The sequence below is a fragment of the Pan paniscus genome, chromosome 22 (assembly GCF_029289425.2).
Source record: "Pan paniscus chromosome 22, NHGRI_mPanPan1-v2.0_pri, whole genome shotgun sequence".
In the NCBI taxonomy this organism is placed as follows: Eukaryota; Metazoa; Chordata; class Mammalia; order Primates; family Hominidae; genus Pan; species Pan paniscus.
The window spans coordinates 38568345-38590912 of NC_073271.2; the positions used below are offsets into that span (position 1 = coordinate 38568345).

Here is a 22568-nt window from a genome sequence, read left to right on the forward strand (position 1 = left end):
GCCCGAAAGGTTTGAAAATCAGGAATGACAAGATCAGATTTTGCTTTAGGAGGGCAATTTGAGGCAGCTTAAAGAGCGGATTGCAGGAGGTAGAACTTGGAAGTGAGAACGCTGTTGCACAAGTGCAGTGAGAGAGGGGTAGCCTCGAGCCGAACCAGTGGCAAGGGCCAGGGCTGGGGAGACCATTGGAGAGAGGGGTGGGAGCCACACTGGGCTATCACCGGGAATGGAGAGCTAGAAAAGAGAGGAGAAAGCACTGGCAGAGGGGGCCTGCGGAGAGAAAGAAGGTCTGACGAAAACCTGGCCAAAAGGAGAAGACTGGAGCCCTGGGCCCTCCCGCTTGCGGAATGAGGGGCCGGCGGCCTTCCTGGGGCTGAACCCTGCGTGGCAAAGAAGTGGGCAGGTTTTCTTTCTGCCTGCAGAAGGCTTCTCAAATGCCTGACAAAGTGATGGATTTCACGCAGCCCAGCTCAGCAAAGAGAGACACAGATATCAGAGTGTTCTAGAAACAAAGCAGGGCCCCAGGGGGAAACTGCGAGGCCTAGCAGGGCAGGGGAGCCAAACACAGGGAAGAATGCCTTCTCCATTCTCCAGAGGGAAGCTCAACGTGCCTGGGGAAGGGTGCGAGGGGCACTGGCCTGTTGGGACATTTACAGCCAGGCCTCGGGTTGGTTTTATCCTTAAACATTGTTTTATCCGGGGGCAGGCTTTTTCCCCGGAAAATTTCCCCTCTGCCTCACTTTGCTCTTCCCCGAGGAGTGGGCTGGGAGCCCCCTCTGCTCTGAAGCCATCCTGGGGGTCCACTGTGGGTGTTCGGCAGTAGCTTCTAGGGGACTGGCCAGGCCCCTCCCTGGGGCTGCCTAAGGAGAAGAGTTGTTTCTGGGGTGACATGGGAGCCTGTGTGCCAGGGCACTGGCCCGCAAGGGTAAGAACCCGGCGGGCTCCCGCAGCCTAACAGGGAGCTGCCTGTGTCACGTGCCTGCGAGGTGGGACACAAGTTGGCTTACAAGTTGGTTCGAAATAGCCAAATCCGCGTGCCGCATTTCCACGCTATGGAGTGCTAGTCTTCATGATTGTGCCCCTTGACATGACACAATAGGAATAAAAGCCGAGAGGCCAAGCAAAGGCCCTCTTTGGGGGTGGGGGCGCGGCGGCATGTGTCCCTCGCCGCCTGTGGGGAAGACCTGCCTTGAGGACAGAGCGCCAGGGGTGCAGAGGCCGCCTGGGACTGCCCGGAGGCCGGTGGGGAGCGCGCCAGCGAAAGCCCGTGCGCCCTCGGAGCCGGGGAAGGCGCGGGCCATGACCCGGGTTCGCCCGCAGAGGCCGGGCAGTGCCGCAAGGCGTGGGGGCGCCCCCGCCCGGTGGCCCCGGGGCTGGTGCGACCCTGGGCACGCCGGGGCCGGGGCCGGAGCCGGGGGTCGCGGCGGCCGGGGAGGGGGAGGAGCCGCGCGGCTCCGCCGGCGCCCCGCGGGCCAGGGAAAGTGAAAGGGCGGCGGGGCCTCCCGCGCGCCGCTCCAGGAAGTCGCGAGCAGGAAGCGCCCGCGGCGGCCGGGCCGGGCTGGGCTGCGGAGCGCGGGCCTCGGCGGCGCAGGTGAGGCGCGGGGCCGGGGCCGGACCGGGAGGCAGGGACCCCCCGCCCCACCGCCCGCACCTGCGGGGCAGCCGGCGCTCAGGCGCCGCAGCCGCTCAGCACCTGCGGCGCCCGCAGGGAGCCGGGCGCGGGGCCCTGCGCACTCGGAGCTCGGCTCCTCTCCTTCCTTTTCTTTTTTTTCGGGGGGAGGTGGGGGCTGGTTTGGATGTTTTCCGAGAGCCGGGGACGGTCTCAAGCTATTTTCGCGGAGGGAAGTCTTTGAAATACGACATCTAGAAGAGTGGCCCTCGGCGACAATGCCGGGCGTTCCCGGACCGGGGCAACGCTGGGATTCCGGGGAAGTGGAGGCAGAGGGAGCGGGCACGGGGCCGGCAGCCGCTCCACGGAGTCCCCGGCAGGGGCGAGCTTAGCTGTCCAGCCGGGTCCCCTGCCCACCCCGGCCCGGGCCGCGGTGACAGCTGAGGGTCCAGAGAGCCGGCAGGAGGGGACCCTGCGCATTGTCTGCCGCGATGGGGACGTGGGCGTGCCCGCGGAATTCACCTCCTCCGGGGACCAGCCGCCCAGGGAGGAGCCGGCACAGAACGCTGGCTCGGAGCGCCGGCACCCTGGGCCTTTGCGTTGTTTGTCGGCTGAGCAGCTGGTTCCCGGAGCCCGTGGGCCTCCTGGCCAATGCGAGTGACAGCGACCTTCTGGGTTTATAATAAAGGGCTTGACGCGCCGGAAAGTCCCCTCGCCGCTGGCCACCAGCCTTCCAGCCCTTACGGCCCACGCTGTAATCCTGGTGACCGAGAAGGTACGTACAGTCTAAGGATTTGCATTTGAACGAAGGATACTGGCCAAGCCCCTTATCACCCCCACTCCCCGCTAACACCCCAGCCCGCGGCCCCAGGTTTGAATTTCCAAAGGAGGAATTGCTAAAGCCTGCCCTTTCCGGGTCTCCCTTAGCTCTTTGCCTGGAAGGTGCCTGCCTGCCTGCCTGCCGGCCCTTGAACTTAAATTGTCTGAAGTTGTGTAACTGGATAAATATTTTAGACTTCCCCCCGTTGTTTTTTTATTAATCCCCTTTGAGAGCAAGCTTGAAAACACCTGGCCCCAGACCTGTGATTCACCAAGTCATTTTGGAACTGCATTTACACGCTCTGTTTCATGCAGCCCACCTGTGATGTTCTCTTTGTTGGGGGTTGGAGGCAGGTAAGGGAGGTGGTGCAAATGGAATTCAGGTTCCTTGTACTTCAGCCAAGGGGAAAGAGATAGTGACCATTTTCATTCATCTTTAATATGGAAAGCGCCTTTAAAAGCAAAAAGCCATAGAAAGAGCACACTCTGGACAGGAAGTTGTATTCTATCTCGTAATTTAAAAAAAAGAAAAGAAAAAATGCATGAAAACTTTTGGAGGAGAATTGCATTTCTCACCCATCTTTGCCTGTAAAGTGAGACCCAGTTAAAAAAAAAAATGTCATGAAGTAGATTATTTAAAATATCTGTGGGGCCGCTTTGATTATGTGTAATGCCACCTCAGCCCTAAAAAGACTGATGAACCTTACTCCTGCTATTGCTCACTTCCTATCCCCATTATTTGAGTCTCTGCAGATTACTTGGAACCTTCTAGGCAGCACAGATCACATGTGGGTGGGTCTGGGAGTGGAGCTTGTGAATGTTTCTTTTCTCAGCTTATTCTGTTTTACAGTTGCCTAGGGTGGGTTTTTTGAAGAAATGGGTATAAAACCATGTGTCTTTCAGAGTTTGTTTGTTTTTTTAACTTTTAGTTTCAGGGGTACATGTGCAGGTTTTACAGGTTGTAATAAAGATGCTCTAATGGGCTGTTTCCTAAGTTACTATCTTTTTTTATTTTTTTAAGACAGGGTCTCGCTCTGTCGCCCAGGCTGGAGTGTAGTGGTGCAATCTCAGCTCACTGCAACCTCCGCTTCCCAGGTTCAAGTGATTTTCATGCCTCAGCCACCCAAGTAGCTGGAATTACAGGTGTGCACCACCACGCCCAGCTCTTTTGTGTATTTTTGGTAGAGATGGGATTTTGCCATATTGGCCATGCTGGTCTCGAACTCCTGGCCTCAAGTGATCTGCCTGCCTCTGCCTCCCAAAGTGCTGGGATTGCAGGCATGAGCCACCATGGCTGGCCTAAGTTGCTGTGTTTGACAGTGCAATGAAACTGGACGTTCTGCCGCTTTTCCTCCCTGGAATGGTAAGTTCCAGGGGCGCCTGTAGAGAGTGACTTTTTAAAAAAGTATCTCTTCTTTTTATGTACTTGGGCAGTGTGCCAAAAACTGGGTTTAAACCAAGTGATTTGCTCCCATTCTGCTGCCCTTTCTCTGCAGGGGATGGGCAGGAAGAAGAGTGGCTGGAGGGAGGAGGTGGCTCAGAGAAACAGGACAAACTGGAATCTGCCCCACTTATCCAGCTGACCCAGGCGAGCCGCCTAGCCTCATTTTTCTCCCTTGTGAAAAGAACGCCCTGCCTCTTCAGGGTGGTCACGGGGCTCAAATGAGAGCATGTCAGTCATGGTTCGTGCTTCCAGAGGTCTTGACCCACTCAAAATGAAGTGGTCTTTAGTGGTGCTGCACAGGCCAGGGAGGAAGGGCCTCATTAGTTGAGCTCTTAACATCCCAAATGTAAAATCACTGTCTTTGCACATCTTAACTGCACTCACTATGAGAATTTATAGCACTTTTCTTTCACCCATTTTACAGGGAAAAGAATCCATCGTTGTTTTAAAAAGAAATCAAAGAGGTTTTTTTTCCCTTCTTGATTTGTCAGTGCCTTCTGGGCCTTTGATGTTGTTGTCACAGGTTTTATCAGAGTTGGAGGTTTTTGATTAGTAGATGGCAATGGAATGTTTCCAGACACGCTGGACATGGAGAAGCGGCACTTAAGAGGAAGACGTTTGCTTCTGACCATCCGTTTCCAGACACTGTTGAACCAAATTCTTTACTCTGAAGTTGTCATCACAAAGTCGTTTCCCAGAGTAGATCCAGACCCATTCTGGAGCCCACCCATTTTGAGCAAAATATTGCTTAAATCTAGAGGTTTGAGCAGACGTGGTTTTGAAGTATTTGTGGCTGTTCATTCAACGTGAGTTTCTTGAGCACGTGGTCTGTGCTAGGTTCTGGACAAGGAGATGGAAGTAGGACCTTGCCCTGCAGTCCCGGGCCTTCCTCTTTTGAATTTACAATGAGGATAATATCAGCTAGTGTTTGTTGCACATTTACTACGTACCAGGCCACTTATCAAGTGCTTCCCATAGGTTATCTCATTGCATGTTTATAACAACATGGATGCTATCATCCCCATTGTTTAGCCTTGAAGGAGAGGGAGCAGAAAGGTTAAGTGACTTGCCTCGGCTTACACAGCCCAGGGTCAGCCTTGGAAGGAGGAGGTATTGGAGTGGGGTGAATCCCACCTGTTCAGGCCCTGGAGGACCTAGGAGAAAGGTGTAGTTCTGGCTGGAGCAGATAGAAGAGATGAGGGGCGGCTCCTGGGACGAAAGCTCAGCAGGGATTTTGAATCTTTTTGTAAAAGGTGGTATAAGGGAAAAATCCTTGGAGAATGTGCATTTTTGGAAGCTCACTCTCGAGGGAGGCAAAAGTGAATGTGGGGAACTGATTGGCTTTGGAGGACGCAGTGACTCAGGAATGTCATGAGTTTGACGTTGGGATGGGAGACCAGGCCTGCCTGCTGTGCTGGGCCCCTTCTCAGTTCTCCGGCCTCCCTCCCCATTCCTTCCTATATTGCTCTGCCTTCAGCCCTGGCTTCATAATCACGTCATTTTCTGTGACCTCTGAGGTGACCACAGGAGATGAAAAATGAAGAGGCAGACGAGGCAAATTCATTCCTCCTTTCGATTCAAATGGCAAAGTCACAATTAAATGATTGGTTTGAGCTGCCCTCTTGTCTAGGCCCACATTTCTCTGTCACTACGGTTCAAAGGTGGCCTGGTCCATAGGGGTGGAACTGAGGCAGTCCAGTGCCCTGGCATGCCTTGATATCTGGGCACATAGCGTGGCTGCTGGACACATACTTGGTTTTGTGAATGGGTTGATCTCTAGATGCCTCCCAGATAGAGATGAGTTCCTTGGTTCCTTTTTATCCACCATCAGAACATTATTTGAAATTCATTTCCAGGTTCTCAGAACAAACCGCCTCGAGGGTAGATACTCCACCTCACTCCCCCTCTTCCTAGTAACACTCCTGGTGGGGGCCCCTGCTTGTATCAGACGTGCAGCTTTGATCAGGACTGGGTACTGCTACTGTACGTGTGTGTGGTTACTTCTGCCAGTAACGCTGAAGGTGTGAATGTCACGACACTGGACTCTGAATGCCTCTCCTCCTCCTTGTAGAGAGCAGAGCTGCTGCCAGAAGGAAGGGGACAAGACCCAGCAGGACACCTTCTTTCCACGCTTTCTAGCCTGTGGGAGCGGCAGGGGCAACAGAGAGGGGACCTGGAGCCAGGATTAATGACTCATTTATGAAGCATCTTATTCTGCGACCGAGGCTCAGTGGTCAGTGGCGACGTAAATGGCTCGACTCCCCGCTGGCATTCGCTTCATCATCTCATTCTCCAGGGATCAGTGGTGAGTCCTGGTGGGGCAGGCCCTTGGCATGGAGCTGTGTATAGGTGAGGGCTACTGTGCAGGTAGTTGTGTTGCCCCAGTTTCATTATAAAACACATAAAACTTGAATCACTGACCTCACCCATAACCGTTGAGTTGCTTATTGGTAGTGGAAGCCGTGACCCAGAACAGTGCTGAGGTGTCCTTTGTCCTTGGTACTGGCATTGTCAGATAGTGTTTGGGCTCCCGCGTGGTCTCCAGTGGTTTCTCTAAGAACCATGGTCCCTACAGAAAAATGACCACTGACTACCAGCGGGGTTAGCAAATGGCTGTGGTGAAATAAGCACATAACTTATATATAAGTTACACAACTCTGAGATCAGACGAGTGGCCTTGCTGGGGCAGAACTTTCAGAGAGAAAATGAAATGTTCTGGTGCAACCCAGAATGCTGCTTTCCGTTCAGAGAGCGCCTCCCCTTGCATATTCTGAGAATCCTTCTCTTAGGTGGCCTCATTAATTCCATTCTCCTTGAAGGAAACAGTTGACAAGCCCAGAGTCTGAAGCTGGGCTCCCTGGCCTCTAACTTGTCCTGCTGACCTCTTCTGGGAGAGGAAAAACTTTGCTTCTACCCTCGTAGGTTCTGTTTTGGGGGACCTGGGAATTAAACGGACAAAAGACAGACTAGCAAGAGAAAAGACAGATTTCACCACTTACGTACGAGAGGTCATAGAAAAGTGTCCCTCAAAGGGGCATTTAGAATTCTGGGCTTATGCACCGTCCGTCCTTCACAGGGGAAAGGGAGTGAGAGAAAGGTACCTGTGGGCAAACGAATGGCTTTTTGGAAAGACAAGTGGGCCCTCAAGAGAACAGAGAACAGATGGGCGATGTGGTAGTTTTGTGATCATTCCTGTTTCAGTGCAGTGTGGAGGCTTCTCATCTCCAGTGGTAAGAGTCCAGTTTCCCTGGCCCCTCCTAAGGGACAGGATTTATAGCAGATGGATTCTTTTGACTTCTTTTGGGGAACTCTGCTTTTCAGTAGCTAAGAGAATTCAGGAACGCAAATGCCTTCTGCTCAAAATGATTTTGATGCCACAGCGGCGGATTCTGGGCCCATTCATCTCCTCCACGCCAACCCCCTGGCAGCCCCCAGCCCTGTGCAGCTTCTCAGCCCTGCTGGTTGGTGGAGCATCCCCAGGGTGTCTCAGGTTTGATTTGAGGGCATCTGTGTTCTTCAACCAGATTGCTTCTCTTCTTGATTTATTTCATGTCTGCTGTGAGTCTAGCCACAAGTGCCTGAACACTTAGGTTTTATTTAGTGAATGTCTAGCTTCTTCATTTTGTAAGTTTATTTTGATATAATTTCAAACTCACGTAACTTACTAACATCTGTAAGAATGTTCCTGTAGAACCGCTGTATGTCAAAGATTAACATTTAGCCTCATCTGCTTCTCTCCCTGCCCCTCCACAGTGTGTGTGTGTATGTGTGCATGTGTGTAGATGTATGTTTGTACACACACACTTTTCTGAACCACTTGAGAGTAAGTTGCAGACATCATACCCTCTTATTTGTAAATACTTCCGTGTGTATTTCCTATGAATAAGACGTTCTCTTATAAAACCACAGCAAAAAGATCAAAATCAGGAAATTTAACACCGATAAGATACTGTTATCTAACCCGCAGTCCGTGTTAAAAACGATATCAAATGTCAAATATCTGTGATAGCATTTCTTCTTCTGTTCAGGATCTAGTTCAGGTTCATACATTACATTTAATTATCCTATGGGTCTCGTCTCTTCATCTAGCACTGTTCCTCGGCCTTTTTTCATCTTTTCTGACCTTGGCTTTTTTTTCCTCCTTCTTCTGAGACAATGGCCTTGTTGTGTTTGAAGAGTTCAAGCCACTTATTTTATAGAATGTGCCACATTTTAACTTTGTTATTTCCTCATCCTCATGATTAGATTCAGATTATGCATTTTTGACAGAAATCCCATAGAAATGAGGCAGCTTTCTCTTTAATGGAGAAGGAGCTGCAGGCATGGGAAGAGGGAGGGGAACTGGAAGGAACTGAGTGAGATTGGATTGGAATGAAAGGTCTCTGGATAAACTGGTGATGGTCGATATAGAAATAGAGAAGGGTGTGTGTGTGCGTGTGTGGGGGGGTGTGTGTGTAAAATGCACCCCGCTAGGAGGTCCTGGGAACAGTAAGAGCACCAAAGTGAGCACACTTTGGTCCGGGATCTTGTTTTCTGCATGGCATCTCCCACTAAAAGGAGTCAGGAGTCCTTGGAGACCTGGCCAATGCCAGGACTGGGGCAGGGCAAGGAATAGATGAGCCCGGAACATCTTGTGCCAGAAAATAAGGAAGTGCTTACAAACAAAGGGCCTCTGACTTGTCAAATCTAGGACAATCTTAGATTTACAATAAATGAGACTCATGAATGATAGCCCATTGAATAGCGTAAGATTCGGTGAGTCCTACTGATATAACTAATGACGTAGGAGAAATGCACGCTCGCCATACAGTGGAAGCTGGCCGCTAGGTGGAGTGGGGATGTGGAGCCGCTGCAGGGTACCCAGCGCAGGCACAGAACGCCATGGATGCACCCCGTGGGGCGTCAGCTTGAGGAACAGGATATCTACATTATCTCAAAGCAGGTTACCAGAAATTCCATATTCATTACTTAGAGGGAAACGTAGTGGTTTCACTGAGGAACTATGAGGCAGACAGCACTTTAACCAATGACCAACGTCAGTGTCACTGCCCTCCTGCACCTTCTGACGGGATACTCTGAACAGGACATGGCATCGCTTCTCTGTCTCAGAAAACATAGACAGAATTACAAAATAAAAAAGGATTTTGGGAGGGCTGTTTGGCTTCTGGGGGTTTGAGCCCATCCATGCTGCAGAGTGAAGCAGAGGATGTCTTTGGACTAATTTCTGCACCAAATCATATCACTCAGTAATTCTCAAAAGTGTTTCTTTATTCCTTATTTGCATGTGATTGAGGTAATAACACTCAAACAAGGAGACAGATATTTTGCACAGAGCCTCTCACCCTAAGCAGGCTGCCATTCACCTGAGAACACGTGGTCTTCCAGAACATCTCTGAGGAGGCCCAGGGGGCACCCCCATCTGGTGCTGTCATTGCTGAGACCTGCTTTTTTGCTAGAAATGTGGGATTTTTCATATTGGTGGAAGCCAAGCATGCTATAAGTAGTCATAACTGCAAAAAGTAAGCAGAACACTGAGGAGCAGATAGATTAGATCATTTTTTTTATTGTATTTGTTTTATATTCATAAGTCTAAACATAACACAAAACAAAAATGAAAGGATTATTTTAGCCTCCTGGGGCTGCTGTAACATGGTACCACAAGCTGGGTGTCCTGAAACAACAGGAATTTACCCTCTCACAGCCCTGGAGGTCAGAAGTCCAAAGTCAAAGTGTCAGCAGGGCCACACTTCCTCTGCAGGCTCCGGGGACAGACCCTTCCTTGCCTCTTCTAAGCTCCTGCTGCTGCCGCCGTTCTTGGCTGGTGGCTGCATCACACCAGTCTCTGCCTGTGTGGCCACGTGGCCTCCCTTCCTGTCTCTGAGTCTTTGTGTGGCCTTCTGGTGAGGACGCCAGTCGTTGGAATTAGGGCTCACTCTATCTAATATGACCTCACCTGAGCTAATCATGTCTACATGACCCTATTTCCAAATAAGGTCACGTTCTGAGGTTTTTGGGTGGACATGAAATTATGGGGGATGATATTCAACCCAGTACAAAATGAACAAAAGGAAACATATCATCCAAAACATCTGCTTTATAAATGATAAAGAAAACGTAGATAGAATTACGAAATAAGAAAGGACTTCGGGAGGGCTGTTTGGCTTCTGGGGGTTTGAGCCCATCCATGCTGCAGAGTGAAGCGTCTGCCTACCCAGAGGCCAGGCGTATCGGGGTGACCACCAGCAAGTCATGGGAGCTGAAGTCAGACCTTTCAAAGAGGAAAGTCTAGCCTCCAGCCACTGCGTCCCCCATCCCCAAGCCCCAAGTCCTAAGTACAGAAGATGAAGAAATGAGAGAGGAAAGACGAATTTGGAAATAGAAGTAGAGTTGGCCTGACACCAGCTAAATAAATACAGCGTTTTCCTCTTCAGTCTTTAGGAACATTCCAGTTTGCTGTGTAAATGGACCCTTCACCCAATTCTACAGGACAGCTTCTGTCAGCCTGGCTACACCGTGGCAGTGACTCTTCCCAAAGGGGCTCATTCATTAAGGTGTCTCCCTCCACACAAGGCTGAACTAAAGGTTCCAGAGGCATGTGCTGCCCCTTGTGTGCTCCTCAGTGTTCTCAGGGCATCTCTAGGCGTGTGCTGTGAGCACCAGCCGGGAGTCACCCCGCAGAGGAAGGCAGGAGCCCAGAACGCATCACCAGGGCCTGATCACCCAAGCAGCCCTGACCATCGGGAACGCGGTGTGTGTCGGGGCCTCAGCACTCTTCAGACCTCAGCCTGACAAAGGGAGACCGCCTTCCTTCTGGGCTGTCTGGGTGGAGAGTGGAGATGTGAACCCACAGCCCATAGGACAGAGCTGCTCTTCTCAAAATCCTTCCTAGCTGGGTGATAACACCTGTAGAACTGGCACTGTGGATGGAGAATCCTCCTGCATGGAGCAGGAGAGATGGTCCATGGACTTGTCTGAGACTGGGGAGGTGCTGGAGGCAACTTGGCCTGAGAACTTTGTTCACCTGTTTTGAGGAGATTGGAGAAGGAAACCCTGTACTCCAATGAGGGCCGATCAGGGTCACCCATCAGCCTTACTTGCCCTAGTCAGCTCCAGCAGGTGGGGTGGAAGTGACCAGTTTGTCAAGCTGTGGGCTGGACAAGTGAGCATTGAGGGCCGGTGAAGCCCAGTGGCCTGGAATCTTCCTGCACCAGCAGTCGAAGGCGTGAGAAGCAGTGGTGGCCTAACAGACAGCTTCATCCAAAGCGCTGAGACTTTCTTTCCTTGCCAGAAAGGATGGTTTTCAGAAACACGAGGACAGAGGCTGGGGCTTCTGGAGCAAATCCACTGTACCCACATAGCCTTTGTTCTTTGGGCTTTGGGATAAATGATAGGCTCGCCTTTTAGGGTTTCACTTTTTTCCCATTTGGCCCTTGCCATGGGCTTGGAGAGGAAGCATTGGAGAAAGGCCATTGGAAGATAGTTCCCTGATGAAGAAGAGAGCACTGGGGAATTTCTGTCTTCAGTCAGCAGGTATTCTGCGAGTTGGTTTGGTTTGGTTCCTTCCGCAAAGGCACAGGCATTCCAAAGGTTGTAGTTTTGAGTCACACGGAGCCACCAACCTTTCTTTCCCACCTGAAATATGGTCTTTTTTTTTTAAGAAAAATCTGGAAATATTTATTTGACCCCTACTTTAGCTGGTGACCAGAGAAGAAGGCAGCTCTGGGATCCTAGGATTTTAGTTACTTGTGGAAAGCTTCCCTCGGAGTAAATCACAACATTAAAAATGTAGATGCGCAGCTGGGAGAAGCAACCCCTTATCCCAGGGACTCTCGGAAACGCTGCCTTTCTTTGTCCTGTGTAGGACGCCGCCTTAGGTAATTATTGATTCAGGTTGTTGGTGGCGCCGTTTGAAGTCTCTTCCCAGGCCACAAGCAGGACAGGTTCTCCAGGGTAGGGAGATGTGCCTAGGACACAGAAGAGCTGCCCCTCGCCTTCCACTCCTGTCAAATACTTCTTTCTCCCAACCCATTTTGTTGCCCCAAAAAGTATTTTTCTATGCGGTGGTTGAGACTCTTAGACTGGAGTTGCCCTTTGTCTTCTTTCTAAGGCACCTTCTTTTCTTCTTTCTTCCTCACACTCATGCTGACTCTTTCGGCTGCTTTTCTCCCAGCCAAACTGAGCGAGGGGCTTCGTACCAGTGTTTCTGTCATTGGCCTATTGAGAGCCTGCCAGCGTCACTGCCTTTTTCTCTTTGAGGGCCGTGAAATATTTATATGTCTGCCTTGCTTGCGTGCTTCTGAAAAGTTGCATAGAAACCAAAGAGCCAAAAATAAATATGATCTTAATTGCCCAGGATAGCAGGCTACGCCAGAAACTTGTGGTTAGTTTTGTTGTAAACTAAACATTTCATCGTGCTTGTTCTGCTTTGTAAACTCAAGTGTGCATCTCGAGTCCCAGGTTTCCCTTTGGTTACGGTTTCTTTAAATAAATGAATGCTTTTGATATTGTGACGTAATAATAAGAAACATGCTTTTGGTCTCTGGCCCTGGCTCTGGGCACACAGCTCCTACAACCGTTAGTGCTGAGTGTCTTTTTGTTTGCTAATGAGGTGACTGTGGCTGGGGCTCCAGGACAGCCTCCTGGGGGACTGGTTGCCAGGGCAACCGACCGCGTGACCATGTAATTAGAGGTTGGGACTCCACCCGTGGACCTCTGGGGAGGGGAGGGAGCCCGCAGAGGTGGAGTGGATCACCAGTGGCCGGTGTTCTGCTCGATCGTGCCTGTGTAATGAGGCCTCCACAGACTCCCTCAACGACAGCGTTTGGGGGCTTGCAGGCTGCTGAGCACGGGGAGGTTCCCGGAGGGTGGAGCCCTGGGGAGGGCACAGCAGCTCCGAGCTCCCTGCCTCATACCTCGCCCTGTGCATCTCTTCATCTGTATGTATTCTTTGTAACATCGTTTATAATAAAGCAGTAAATGTGTTTCCCTGAGTTCTGCGAGCTGCTCTGGCAAATTAATCGAACCTGAGAAGGGGTTCTTGGGAACCACCCTGAGAGCCAGTTGGTCAGAGGAGCAGGTCACAACCTGGGGCTTGTTGCCATTGGCATGTGAAGCGGGGCAGCCTCGGCCGGAGCCCCGCCCTGTGGGGGCTGATGCTGACTCCTGGAAGACAGTGTGAGAACTGAATTCACTTAGAGGACATCCAGTGTCGGCTGGAGAATTGCTTGGTATATGGGGAAAACCCCTACACACGTAGTGTTAGAAGTATGGTATGTTGTGTGTTGTGCATGAGGGTGGGAAAAGCAGTCTGGTTTTTCCTGTCTCTTACAGTGTTCAGTTTCCATTTGGACAAAGCAAACGTGGCAATATTTTTTAATGTTCCAATATTATAGTGACATAAGTAATATTGATAATGGCTGTAGAACTGAATGAATAATACACAGCATAAGAACGTTTCAGAACACAGTGATATGTATTCCTAACATAACTTCTGTTATTTCATATCATCCTCTCCCACTGTTTTGTGTTTCAGGTACAGAGCCTTCATTTTTATTTTGACATTTCTGCTGTATGCAAGTTTTCACTTATCTCGAAAGCCTATCAGCATAGTTAAGGTAAGAATCATGGAAAGCACTGCCTGTCGTCTCTGTGAGGAGTTCGTCACTTGAAGAGCTTGTGGGGCAGAGGATGGGGATGGTAGCAGGTACATGGGAAAACAGATTATGTAGAAACAAGTTATTCTGCTGCTTTGGCTTTTTGGTTTCCCTTTTCTAAAATTAAAGTCTTTTAAATGTTTTTTGGATTTATATTTTCAGAGGTAGTAGACTTTTAGTTTTATTAGTTGACAGTTCCAGAATTTGAAAGCTTAGCTAAATATTTATTTTATCTTGTGTGACTGTTCCTTCCAAATGTATCCAGTCTTAAGTGGTTCCCCAAATTCCAGCTCTTCGTGCGATCCAACCCCAGGTCTGGCTGCGGAGGTGGCTCTCCATTGTTCTTGGAATGCTGCATTTTTGTCTGAGTGATGGGTGGGCAGGAAGTTGTTAAGCAGGTGTTCTACTAGACTTTGAGAAAAGAAGATTAAAGCAGACAAGCCTACATAATCACCAGTTATAACCTGGAGAAAAGCAGGAATAATTTTCTTACCCTCATTGGGATTACGTCACCCGGCCTGTAGACCATCAGGGGCCTGAGAGGCATTAGAGTCTCTATCGTAGAAGAACGAGGAAATCATCCACTGCCAGAGACAGTGCATTCACAGCCCAGTGGCCCCTCGCTCACTCTCCGGGAGTTGGCAGGGACCCAGCTCCAGGACTGCAATTCTGTGACCTTTGGAGCTGTGCTTCCTCCACTCCTGCTGGCGGCTGAGCCATGGGTGGCTGCCCTCCGCAGCCCTGGTCGGCAGAGGCAATGCAGAGGCTGGCTGTTTTGTGACAGTCCTAGGTTCCCCACTCTCCAGCAGCTTTCAGGGGATGTTAAACATTCATTTACCCAAAAGATTCTAAAATTCCCCCTTGGCCCCTGATAAGCAAGAAACTTCCATGCCTCTCAAGTTGTTGACTGAGGAAAATGTTTGCAGACCTTTGAAAATGTGGTTTTTAAGAGAGAAGAATATGAAAAGAGGTGGTGGGCCTTAAACACTCATCCACTTGACAAGAGACTCTCAAATCAGTACCAGTAACCAGTCATTATAAATCTGAATACTACTACTTCTTGTCTTTCTGGTTAAAGAAATATACAAACAGCTCAAGAAAATGGTAAATTATAAAGATGGAAGTGACTATTGAAGAGACTTGGTGAGCGTGTTGGAGTTGAAGGATCTGGTGTAGTTGGGGAGCCTGTGTGGGGTTTCAGGATTGACCTAGAAAGGTTGGGTGTGGATTGTAGGGGAAGAAAAACAGCTTTGCAGGTGGGAGAACTGCCTTGAGTGCTACGTGCAGGGATGGGCGTCTCCATGAAGGCACCACCTGTTGGGCTGGGGGGCTGTTGGGGCAGATGTAGCGTGTAAGGTGGGCTGGCCTTTGGGGGAATCTTTGTCAGGCCGCAGCTGTTGGGGTCCACCTGATGACTATGAGGGCCCCTGTGAGCCAGGAGCAAGTGGGAGCCCTGTCCCGGTCCCTCTCCCGGCTTTCCTGGTGGTCCATCTCAAAGCCCCCGCCCCTGACTCTCGTGTGTAGTGGTGTCCAGGCCACTCAGGACTTAGGGCTTCTGAGGAGGCGGTGTCAGGGTCAGCTCTTAGTTCAGTGTCATCAGTAACAATATAAATAACTGCCGCTTACAGAGCCCTGGGGTTTGACAAAGTGCCACATACATTACCCCTGTGATCCTCACAGCAACCCTGCGAGTGCCCCTGTGAGGAAATTGAGGCTCAGGTCTTCGTTCCCCAGGCAGGGCTGCCACACACTCCAGAATTCCCTGTGGGTCAGGCTGCCTCCAGGGCCCCCACTCATCCTCTCTGTGCCTCAGGGTTTGTCCGGGTTTAATTACCTGAGTATAGTCCCAGCATCACCCTCAGATCCTCCTAAACGCAGATTTCCTGACCTAGCAGCTGCGATGTGCCTGGGCATGGATTGGCTTGACGCTGAATCCTGTGGGTTTCTTTACCTTTCAAGATAGATCAGAACATCACACCACATCAAAACTAAACTTTATAGTGCCTTCTGAAGCGCCCGTGTGCTTGAGCTCATGATATAAATGGCATCAACGAAACTGAAAGTAGTAGTGATTCTGTTGACCCACAAAACAGTTGAGTGATTATTTACAGCCTGCATTTCCCAGAATATTGTAAGCAAAACCAAAGCAAAATATATTTGCTTACTTGAAATTGAACCAGAGGCTGTGAATTAGAAAGTGATTCTTATTCTGTTATGTCATTTATAGAATGACACGGCACACCAGGTCACATTGAAGTTAGTTAAATGGAATGTTTAGACTTACCTTTGATCACTGCTGATTAATTGTATTTTTCTCGATGGTGATGATAAAACCAGGGCTGGGAGGATAGTAGTGTTATAAGTGCAACCCTGTCCCTTCTACCTGCTGCTCCAGCTGTGGCCCAGCCTCAGGACTCAAGGCAAGCGTCTGCCCAAGCTGGTAGACAGGTGAGTCTGACTCCCAGCAGAGATCTTAGCGCGAGCTCTTTTCCCCTGGACTGGGCCAGAAAAGAAACCTGAAAGCAGAGGCTTCCTGGAGAAGCTTAAACTGCAGGGGTCCCTGGAGCCAGGGGGATGGCAGCATTGATTTGAATGTGAGTGTGCCCACCCCTCTGTGGACACACAGGACTTAAAAGGAGAAAACTGGCTTGGCGCAGTGGCTCACGCCTGTAATCCCAGCACTTTGGGAGGCCGAGGTGGGCGGATCACCTGAGGTCAGGAGTTCAAGACCAAACTGGCCAACATAGTGAAACCCTATCTATACTAAAAATACAAAAAAAATTAACCAGGCATGGTGACGGGCGCCTGTAATCCCAGCTACTGGGGAGGCTGAGGCAGGAGAATAGCTTGAATCCGGGAGGCGAAGTTTGCAGTGAGCCGAGATCGCACCATTGCCCTCCAGCCTGGGCGACAAAGTGAAACTCCATCTCAAAAAAAATGAAATAAAATAATCCTCAGTGGCAGACAGAAAACAAAGTCTGAAAAGCTGGAAGTATGTACTATGGGTGGGAAACTTGTTATTTGGAAAGTTCCAATTCTCCCAGTGTTAATATTTAAATAAAATGCAACTCCAGTGAAAATCTTAGCAGGGTTTTTTTTAATTGAATAAAATAATCTTAAAGTTTGTATGAAAGAATGTCCAGGAATTATCAAGAAAAGTGTAAAGATAACATTTTATGATATGAACATATGCAAAAGATTAACATATTTTAATACCATAATCAAATTATAATATTACATGAGAATAGACAAAAAGGTCAGTAGAATAGATTAGAAAATATGGAATATTTGACAGAGCTTATTTAATAAATTTAATAAATGGTGTCGGCACAACTGGTTATTCGTCAGGAAGAAATAAATATTGAATCCCTATTTTATAAAAACAAATGGCCCAGGCACTGTGGCTCACACCTGTAATCCCAGCACTTTGGGAGGCCGAGGCAGGTGGATTACCTGAGGTCAGCAGTTCGAGACCAGCCTGGCCATCTCTACTAAAACCCCATCTCTACTAAATGGACAAAAATGAGCTGGGTATGGTGGCGGGCACCTGTAATCCCAGCTACTTGGGAGACTGACGCATGAGAATCACTTGAACCTGGGAGGCGAACGTTGCAGTGAGCTGAGACCACACCACTGCACTCCAGCCTGGGCGACATGAGTGAGACTCCATCTCAAAAAAATAAAATAAAATAAATGGATTAAAGACATGAATGTAAAATACAAAAAGTAAAAATCCAAGAAGAAAATTATGTTTATCGTAGGAGTGAGTGTGAAGTTAGGAAACCCAAAGAAACAACGGGCGAGGGGGATGAACAAGCAGTTTACAGACACGGAATTCAGATCGCCAGGAAATATGTGAATGGTGTTCGAGTCTGCCGGTATTCCATATGCAAATTAAGGCAACACTGTGCTCAGTGGCTGGCACAGCATTGCCCAGGGCAGTAAGTGCTATTCACTGGTGAGGGGAGAGGAATTTTCATGCGTTCTTGATGGGATGTCAAGCGTTAGCACCTTTTGGTGACACCCAGTGAAATAAAAAATACTACAGCCTTCAGACATACTTCTGGGAATTTCACCCTAAAAATAAAAGCACCTTACTTAGGAATATCTTCATAAGCATCTTTATGGCAGCTTTGTAGTGACCAAAAAAAGCAAAAAGGAAAAAAAACAATGCTGGATATCAAGGGAACCTAATAAGTAGGTAAAAGTTTGAATAAATTATCACAAGTCCATATTATGAAATGTGCAGGTCCCTAAAAGAATTTATCACAGGCAAACCAGTTGACTCAGAAACATTTCCAGGAGGTATTTTGAGTAAGAAGTTAACATGTGCATAAGGATGTATAGAATGATTCCATTTTTGAGAAGTAAACAATGACCAAGAAGCTCCTCCATCTATTTCTGTATCCTTCATGAGTGGAGCATTTGCATGTCTGTCCCTGAGTGTGTATAATGCATTTCACGTGGCACCTGTGACTCATCGCAGGAGGCTGGCCGTGGGCAGGTGCTGTTGTCTGTGGGGGAGAGCCTGGCTGGTCGCTCCTACTTTTGGTACCAAAACTTTAATTGCTCTTCCAGGACTTAGATAATGCTTTGGAGAATTCTTGTAGCCTTATAAAAGGAATGTGAAGGACTGGTTAGAATCAGTGCACCCACACAGCCTAATGAGCCACGTAAAGTTGACTAGACAGATCGTCAAATGCAGATGATACACACACACACACACACACACACCCTCTGTGTTGGCTGAAGGTGGAGTGAAACTGGCCTAACCCCACTGTCCTCCAGGGGGATTCAGTGAGGCCCGAATCCCCTGCTCCTGTCCTGTCCTCTCACTGTTGCCTTTCAGTGGCTCCTGCACCCTCCAGACTGCCTGATAATCTCCTCTATTGGAGGCCACGTACCTGCTGCAGAGAATGTGTCACATGGCTGTAGTCTTAGGCAACTTAGGTGGGGCTGAGAACCCAGGGCAGGAATGAGTGGTTTCTGTCTGCGAAGTGGCTCAAATTCAGCATGGAAAGAACGGAGCCTTCGTGGAATGCAGGCAAATACAGTGAATGTTTGTGCCTAAATGACCGCGTGGGGCTCTGCAGGTGTAGGATGAGGGAGGAGTCCAGTCTTTTCTAGTGTCATGAAATTCCCACCGCAGCTGCCTGCTGCTCCCCGGACGGGATTTCCTCTCGCTGCCAGTGGGAGGGGTGGGGAGGGCTGGATGTGGCGAGGGAGTCTGTAGACAGAAGACATTGCCAGCTCCCGGCCCCGCCGCCTTCCCCGCACACTCGTCGCGCTGTGACTCCCGGCCCCCGCCGCCTTCCCTGCACACTCGTCGCGCTGTGACTCCTGGCGGTTTCCTGGGTTCTTCCAGAAGATTGGCACCTTTCTTCTCCCACCCCCACCCTCCACCCGCGATGGCATCTGCTGTTTATTTTTGTTGCTGTTCTGTGCGTTGCATGGACGCTTTAGCAGCCGTGATGCCCGCGTGTTCACAGGGCCCACTCAGCCTCCCACCTCACATAAGTGTGGAGTTCAGTTGCTGCAGAGGCTTTTGCCTGATCAGTTTTTAATATCTACCTGATGTCGCAGGTTGATTTTGTATGTAACTTGTTGAAAGGCACTTGTGTAAAAAGGTGTGAAGAAAGCTGCTTTTATGAAAGCAAACGTTTCCCAAAGGACTTGACCCCCTCCCCACAGGGATGGTGTGGCTATGCAGAGGTGAGGGTGCTTCCCTGAAGCGCTTTGGTGAGAATTTGCTCACCTGGCTAGGGGTTTGCTTACCAGTTCATCTTAACCTAATTAAGTTTGCATTGTCTCTGGAACGCCACGTTTGGGGGATAAAACTCATAGAAATACTGAAATATAGCAATGTTGTTGAAAACCTGTGGTTATGTAAATATCCTCAGAACTCTTTGTGCTGGAGTAATATGAAATCTCGATGGCTTTGGCAGCAGCCTTCCAACAGGTCTGCGGGGTGCAGGTGAAGGTGACCTTTCCAACATCAAGGAGAAGGGCCAGAGAGGCGCCCGGACTCACAGCGGCCCTTTTCTGGACCCTTCCCAGGGGCAGAGGGCCAGAGAGGCACACTCCGATTATGGTCCATCTTTATAGTAACGCTGGGACACAGGCATTGTCATGCCAACTCCATAACTGATGGCCAGGGAGTGTAAGTGATGTCACCAAGGCCAGAAGCCACAGAGAGGCACCAAGATCCCAGCTTAGGCCTGTCTGCTGCCGAAGCCTATATCCCTAACCAGGATGTGAGACCCCCACTCATTACATAACAAAACTAGAAAAACTTTTCTGCTTATTTATGAAAAAAGGGAGCATTTCTAATCGGATATGTTTTCCACAGGTGGTTCCTCCCCAGAAATATTAAATCACAAAGGATATAAAATTCTGTTTTAAGCGGCGGCCTGCAGAATCTCTTTTTCCTTTCTTCTGCGCCAGGTTAATGTTAGAAACTTCAGCTTCTCCCTGCACATGATTCTCCCTCAGCCGGAGAATGTCCTGTATTCCTGCCCTAGCTGTGGCTTTCTTCAGTCAGAGGTGAATTGTAGTGGCGATGCTTAGGTCCTTTGGGTGTGGCCAGATTGACTTCCATGGGAGGCAGCAGGGAAAGGTGGGCAGAAACACCTGGCTTCTGAAGGTGCCAAGGAGGAGAAGTGTCCAACAAGGCGGCAGGTGAATGGAGAAAGGCCACAGATACCAGCTTGATACAGGGAGGAAGGGCTGCAGGCACCCGCCCTGGGTCTCAGGATCACACTCCCAGCCCCTCACGTCCACCTTGGGTGGAGAACTTAAAACACAAGCAGGAGCAGCCAGGGGGCCCCAAGCAGTCGGGGAGCAAATGAAAGCACTCTCTTCCTGAGATGCCAGGAGGTCAGCATGGCGCCTCCAGGGAGGACCAGCTCTGCCAAGGGAGCTGCCGGGCAGATGATGACTTTGCATTGTAAAGTAGAGCCCTTGGCTAGTTTTTGGGGACAGTGTTTAATTATAGCAGAACAGCCCAGTGATGACGGCAGAGTCACGTGACCATGGAGCAGCTGCATCCCGTGTGACATGCCAGGACTCAGTGACGTGGCCCACGTGCTGCCAGCTATAAATCAGGGTGTCTAGCTCCGATTCAAAAGCCCTGGCCTTTTGAAAGTGGCCAGCCGTGTTGGCCACTCCCTCCTGAAGAGGAGGGGCAGGACTTCCGGCTGCTGCCTGCCTGGGCACTGGGGTGGCTCCCTGCCCCGCGTTCTGTGCCCTGACCTGGAGCCAGCTTTGTGCACTGCCCTCCAGACCCCTGGCCTCTCTCAGGTTCCAGCTCACGAGGACACCCCTCTGGTATCATGGGCACTGAATGGGCACTCGATCCCCCTAAGGGACACCCCTCTGACCACAAGGACTTCACTTGCCGCCATCACTCACGCTTGATGGGGCAACTCCTTTGAGTCTTGAATAGTGCAGAATGATCACTACAGAGGCCCCTGAGAAGAGAAGCATGGGAGTGACAGAGGCCACCAGGGAGGGACACACAGTCACAGAGCACATTCTGTCTTCCTCAGTTTCCCCCGCAACAAGACGAGCCCCTGCCACATGTGGCGCTGTCCTGGAAGTTTTGTTCCTCTTCCCAAGGAATGCGCTGAGGAAGAGCCCACTTAGGCCCCTCTGCCTCCCAACGAGAAGCACCCACTCAGGCCCCTCTGCCTCCCAACGAGAAGCACCCACTCAGGCCCCTCTGCCTCCCAACGAGAAGCACCCACTCAGGCCCCTCTGCCTCCCGACACATGAGCTTTCCTCTCTGCCCAGGGTTTGTTTCACAAGGGCTGTGCAGCAGCCTTGTCTGCAGAGGGGGAGACCGAGGCAGGGGCAGCAAGTAACACGCTCACACAGCCAGTCACCAAACTCCAGGGTGATGGCTTTCCCCTCCTCCCACCTCCCAGACAAGTGTCTCCAACCCTGGCCCTGCTTGCTGGTTCTGTGGACAGTTTGGTGGGTGGGTGGTCCCCTGCCCCAGGGATATTTTTAAATTGAGGTATGATTTACACTTACTAAGTATACAAATCTTCAGTGTACAGTTTGGCAGATCTGTACATGCCCATAGGGGTAGTCATCCTCTAGGTTAAGGGATGGACCCTTTCTGGCTCCCAGACAGCTCCCCATCCCCTGTCCCACATTGTCCCCCTTTAGGTAACCGTGACTCTCACCTCTAGCCGCATGGATTCGTTGCCCATGCTTGGACTTCCTATGAGTGGAATGCTGCAGTCTGTACTCTTTCGTGTCTGGCTTCTTCTGCTTCATGTTATGTTTGTGAGGTTCATCCTCATTGTTGCCTGGACCTGTAACTTGTTCTTTTTCACGGGTGTGTAGCATTGAGTTGTGTGAATCTAGGAAAATGTACCCCTTCTTCCTTGTGGACAGGTGGTCAAGGATGACAGGCAGTCGGCTTTCAGCTTGGAGCTCTTAGAACTAAAACTGCTCCCGAGGCTCGTCTTCCGGTGGCATATGAAGATGGCTTATGTTCGTCGCGTGCTCAGGAGTGGGGTTGCTGGAGAGTCCTGCTGAAACGTCACCAGCAGGCATTCTTGTGGGTCCTGCAGACACACCGCCAGCAGCGCCTTGTGTCCCTCTTAGAATGCAGGGTGCAGGTGCCCTGGGCAGGCTGCTGGGAGAGGAGGGGTGACTGTTCCTCTCTGTGCCCCATGCTGAGCCTCACTGAGGGCACTTCCTCTCCCTGCTTCTGCCCTCCCATCACGTCCCAGGGTGAGCTCCACAAGTACTGCACTGCTTGGGATGAAGCTGACGTCAGGTTCAGCAGCCAGAACAGGAAGTCTGGGTCCGCTGCCCCCCACCAGCTACCTGACAATGAGACCGACTGTGGCTGGGCACCGTTTGGTAAGTCGATTATCGGTCCGTCCAGGAGCTGAAGCGGCTGTCCTTCCAGCACCCTTCCAGCCTTGCTATTAATAATTTTAGCAGCAGTAATGCTGTTCCCAGATGTAACTGCATTTCCATGACAGCCCTCTCCTACCAAAAAGCACATGACTTCACCGCCACTGTG

General features: G+C 50.2%; 1 protein-coding gene across 8 annotated transcripts in view; it reads left to right on the top strand.

The window, feature by feature from the left end:
* Positions 1-22568, top strand: part of SLC37A1 (solute carrier family 37 member 1) — an 84239-nt gene that overhangs the window by 12806 nt on the left and 48865 nt on the right. For 3 of the 8 annotated variants that reach the window (XM_055105134.2, XM_055105130.2, XM_055105135.2), the window contains 3 exons: positions 5944-6177; positions 13405-13486; positions 22270-22402. In XM_055105134.2, coding sequence (XP_054961109.1) covers positions 6122-6177; positions 13405-13486; positions 22270-22402 — 271 coding nt within the window. In that variant the 5' untranslated portion in view covers positions 5944-6121. Of the gene's footprint in view, positions 1-1458; positions 1592-1785; positions 2385-3449; positions 3792-5943; positions 6178-13404; positions 13487-22269; positions 22403-22568 lie in introns of those variants that run through there. The other 5 variants (XM_055105133.2, XM_063601329.1, XM_055105131.2 and 2 more) reach the window with 4 other exon arrangements.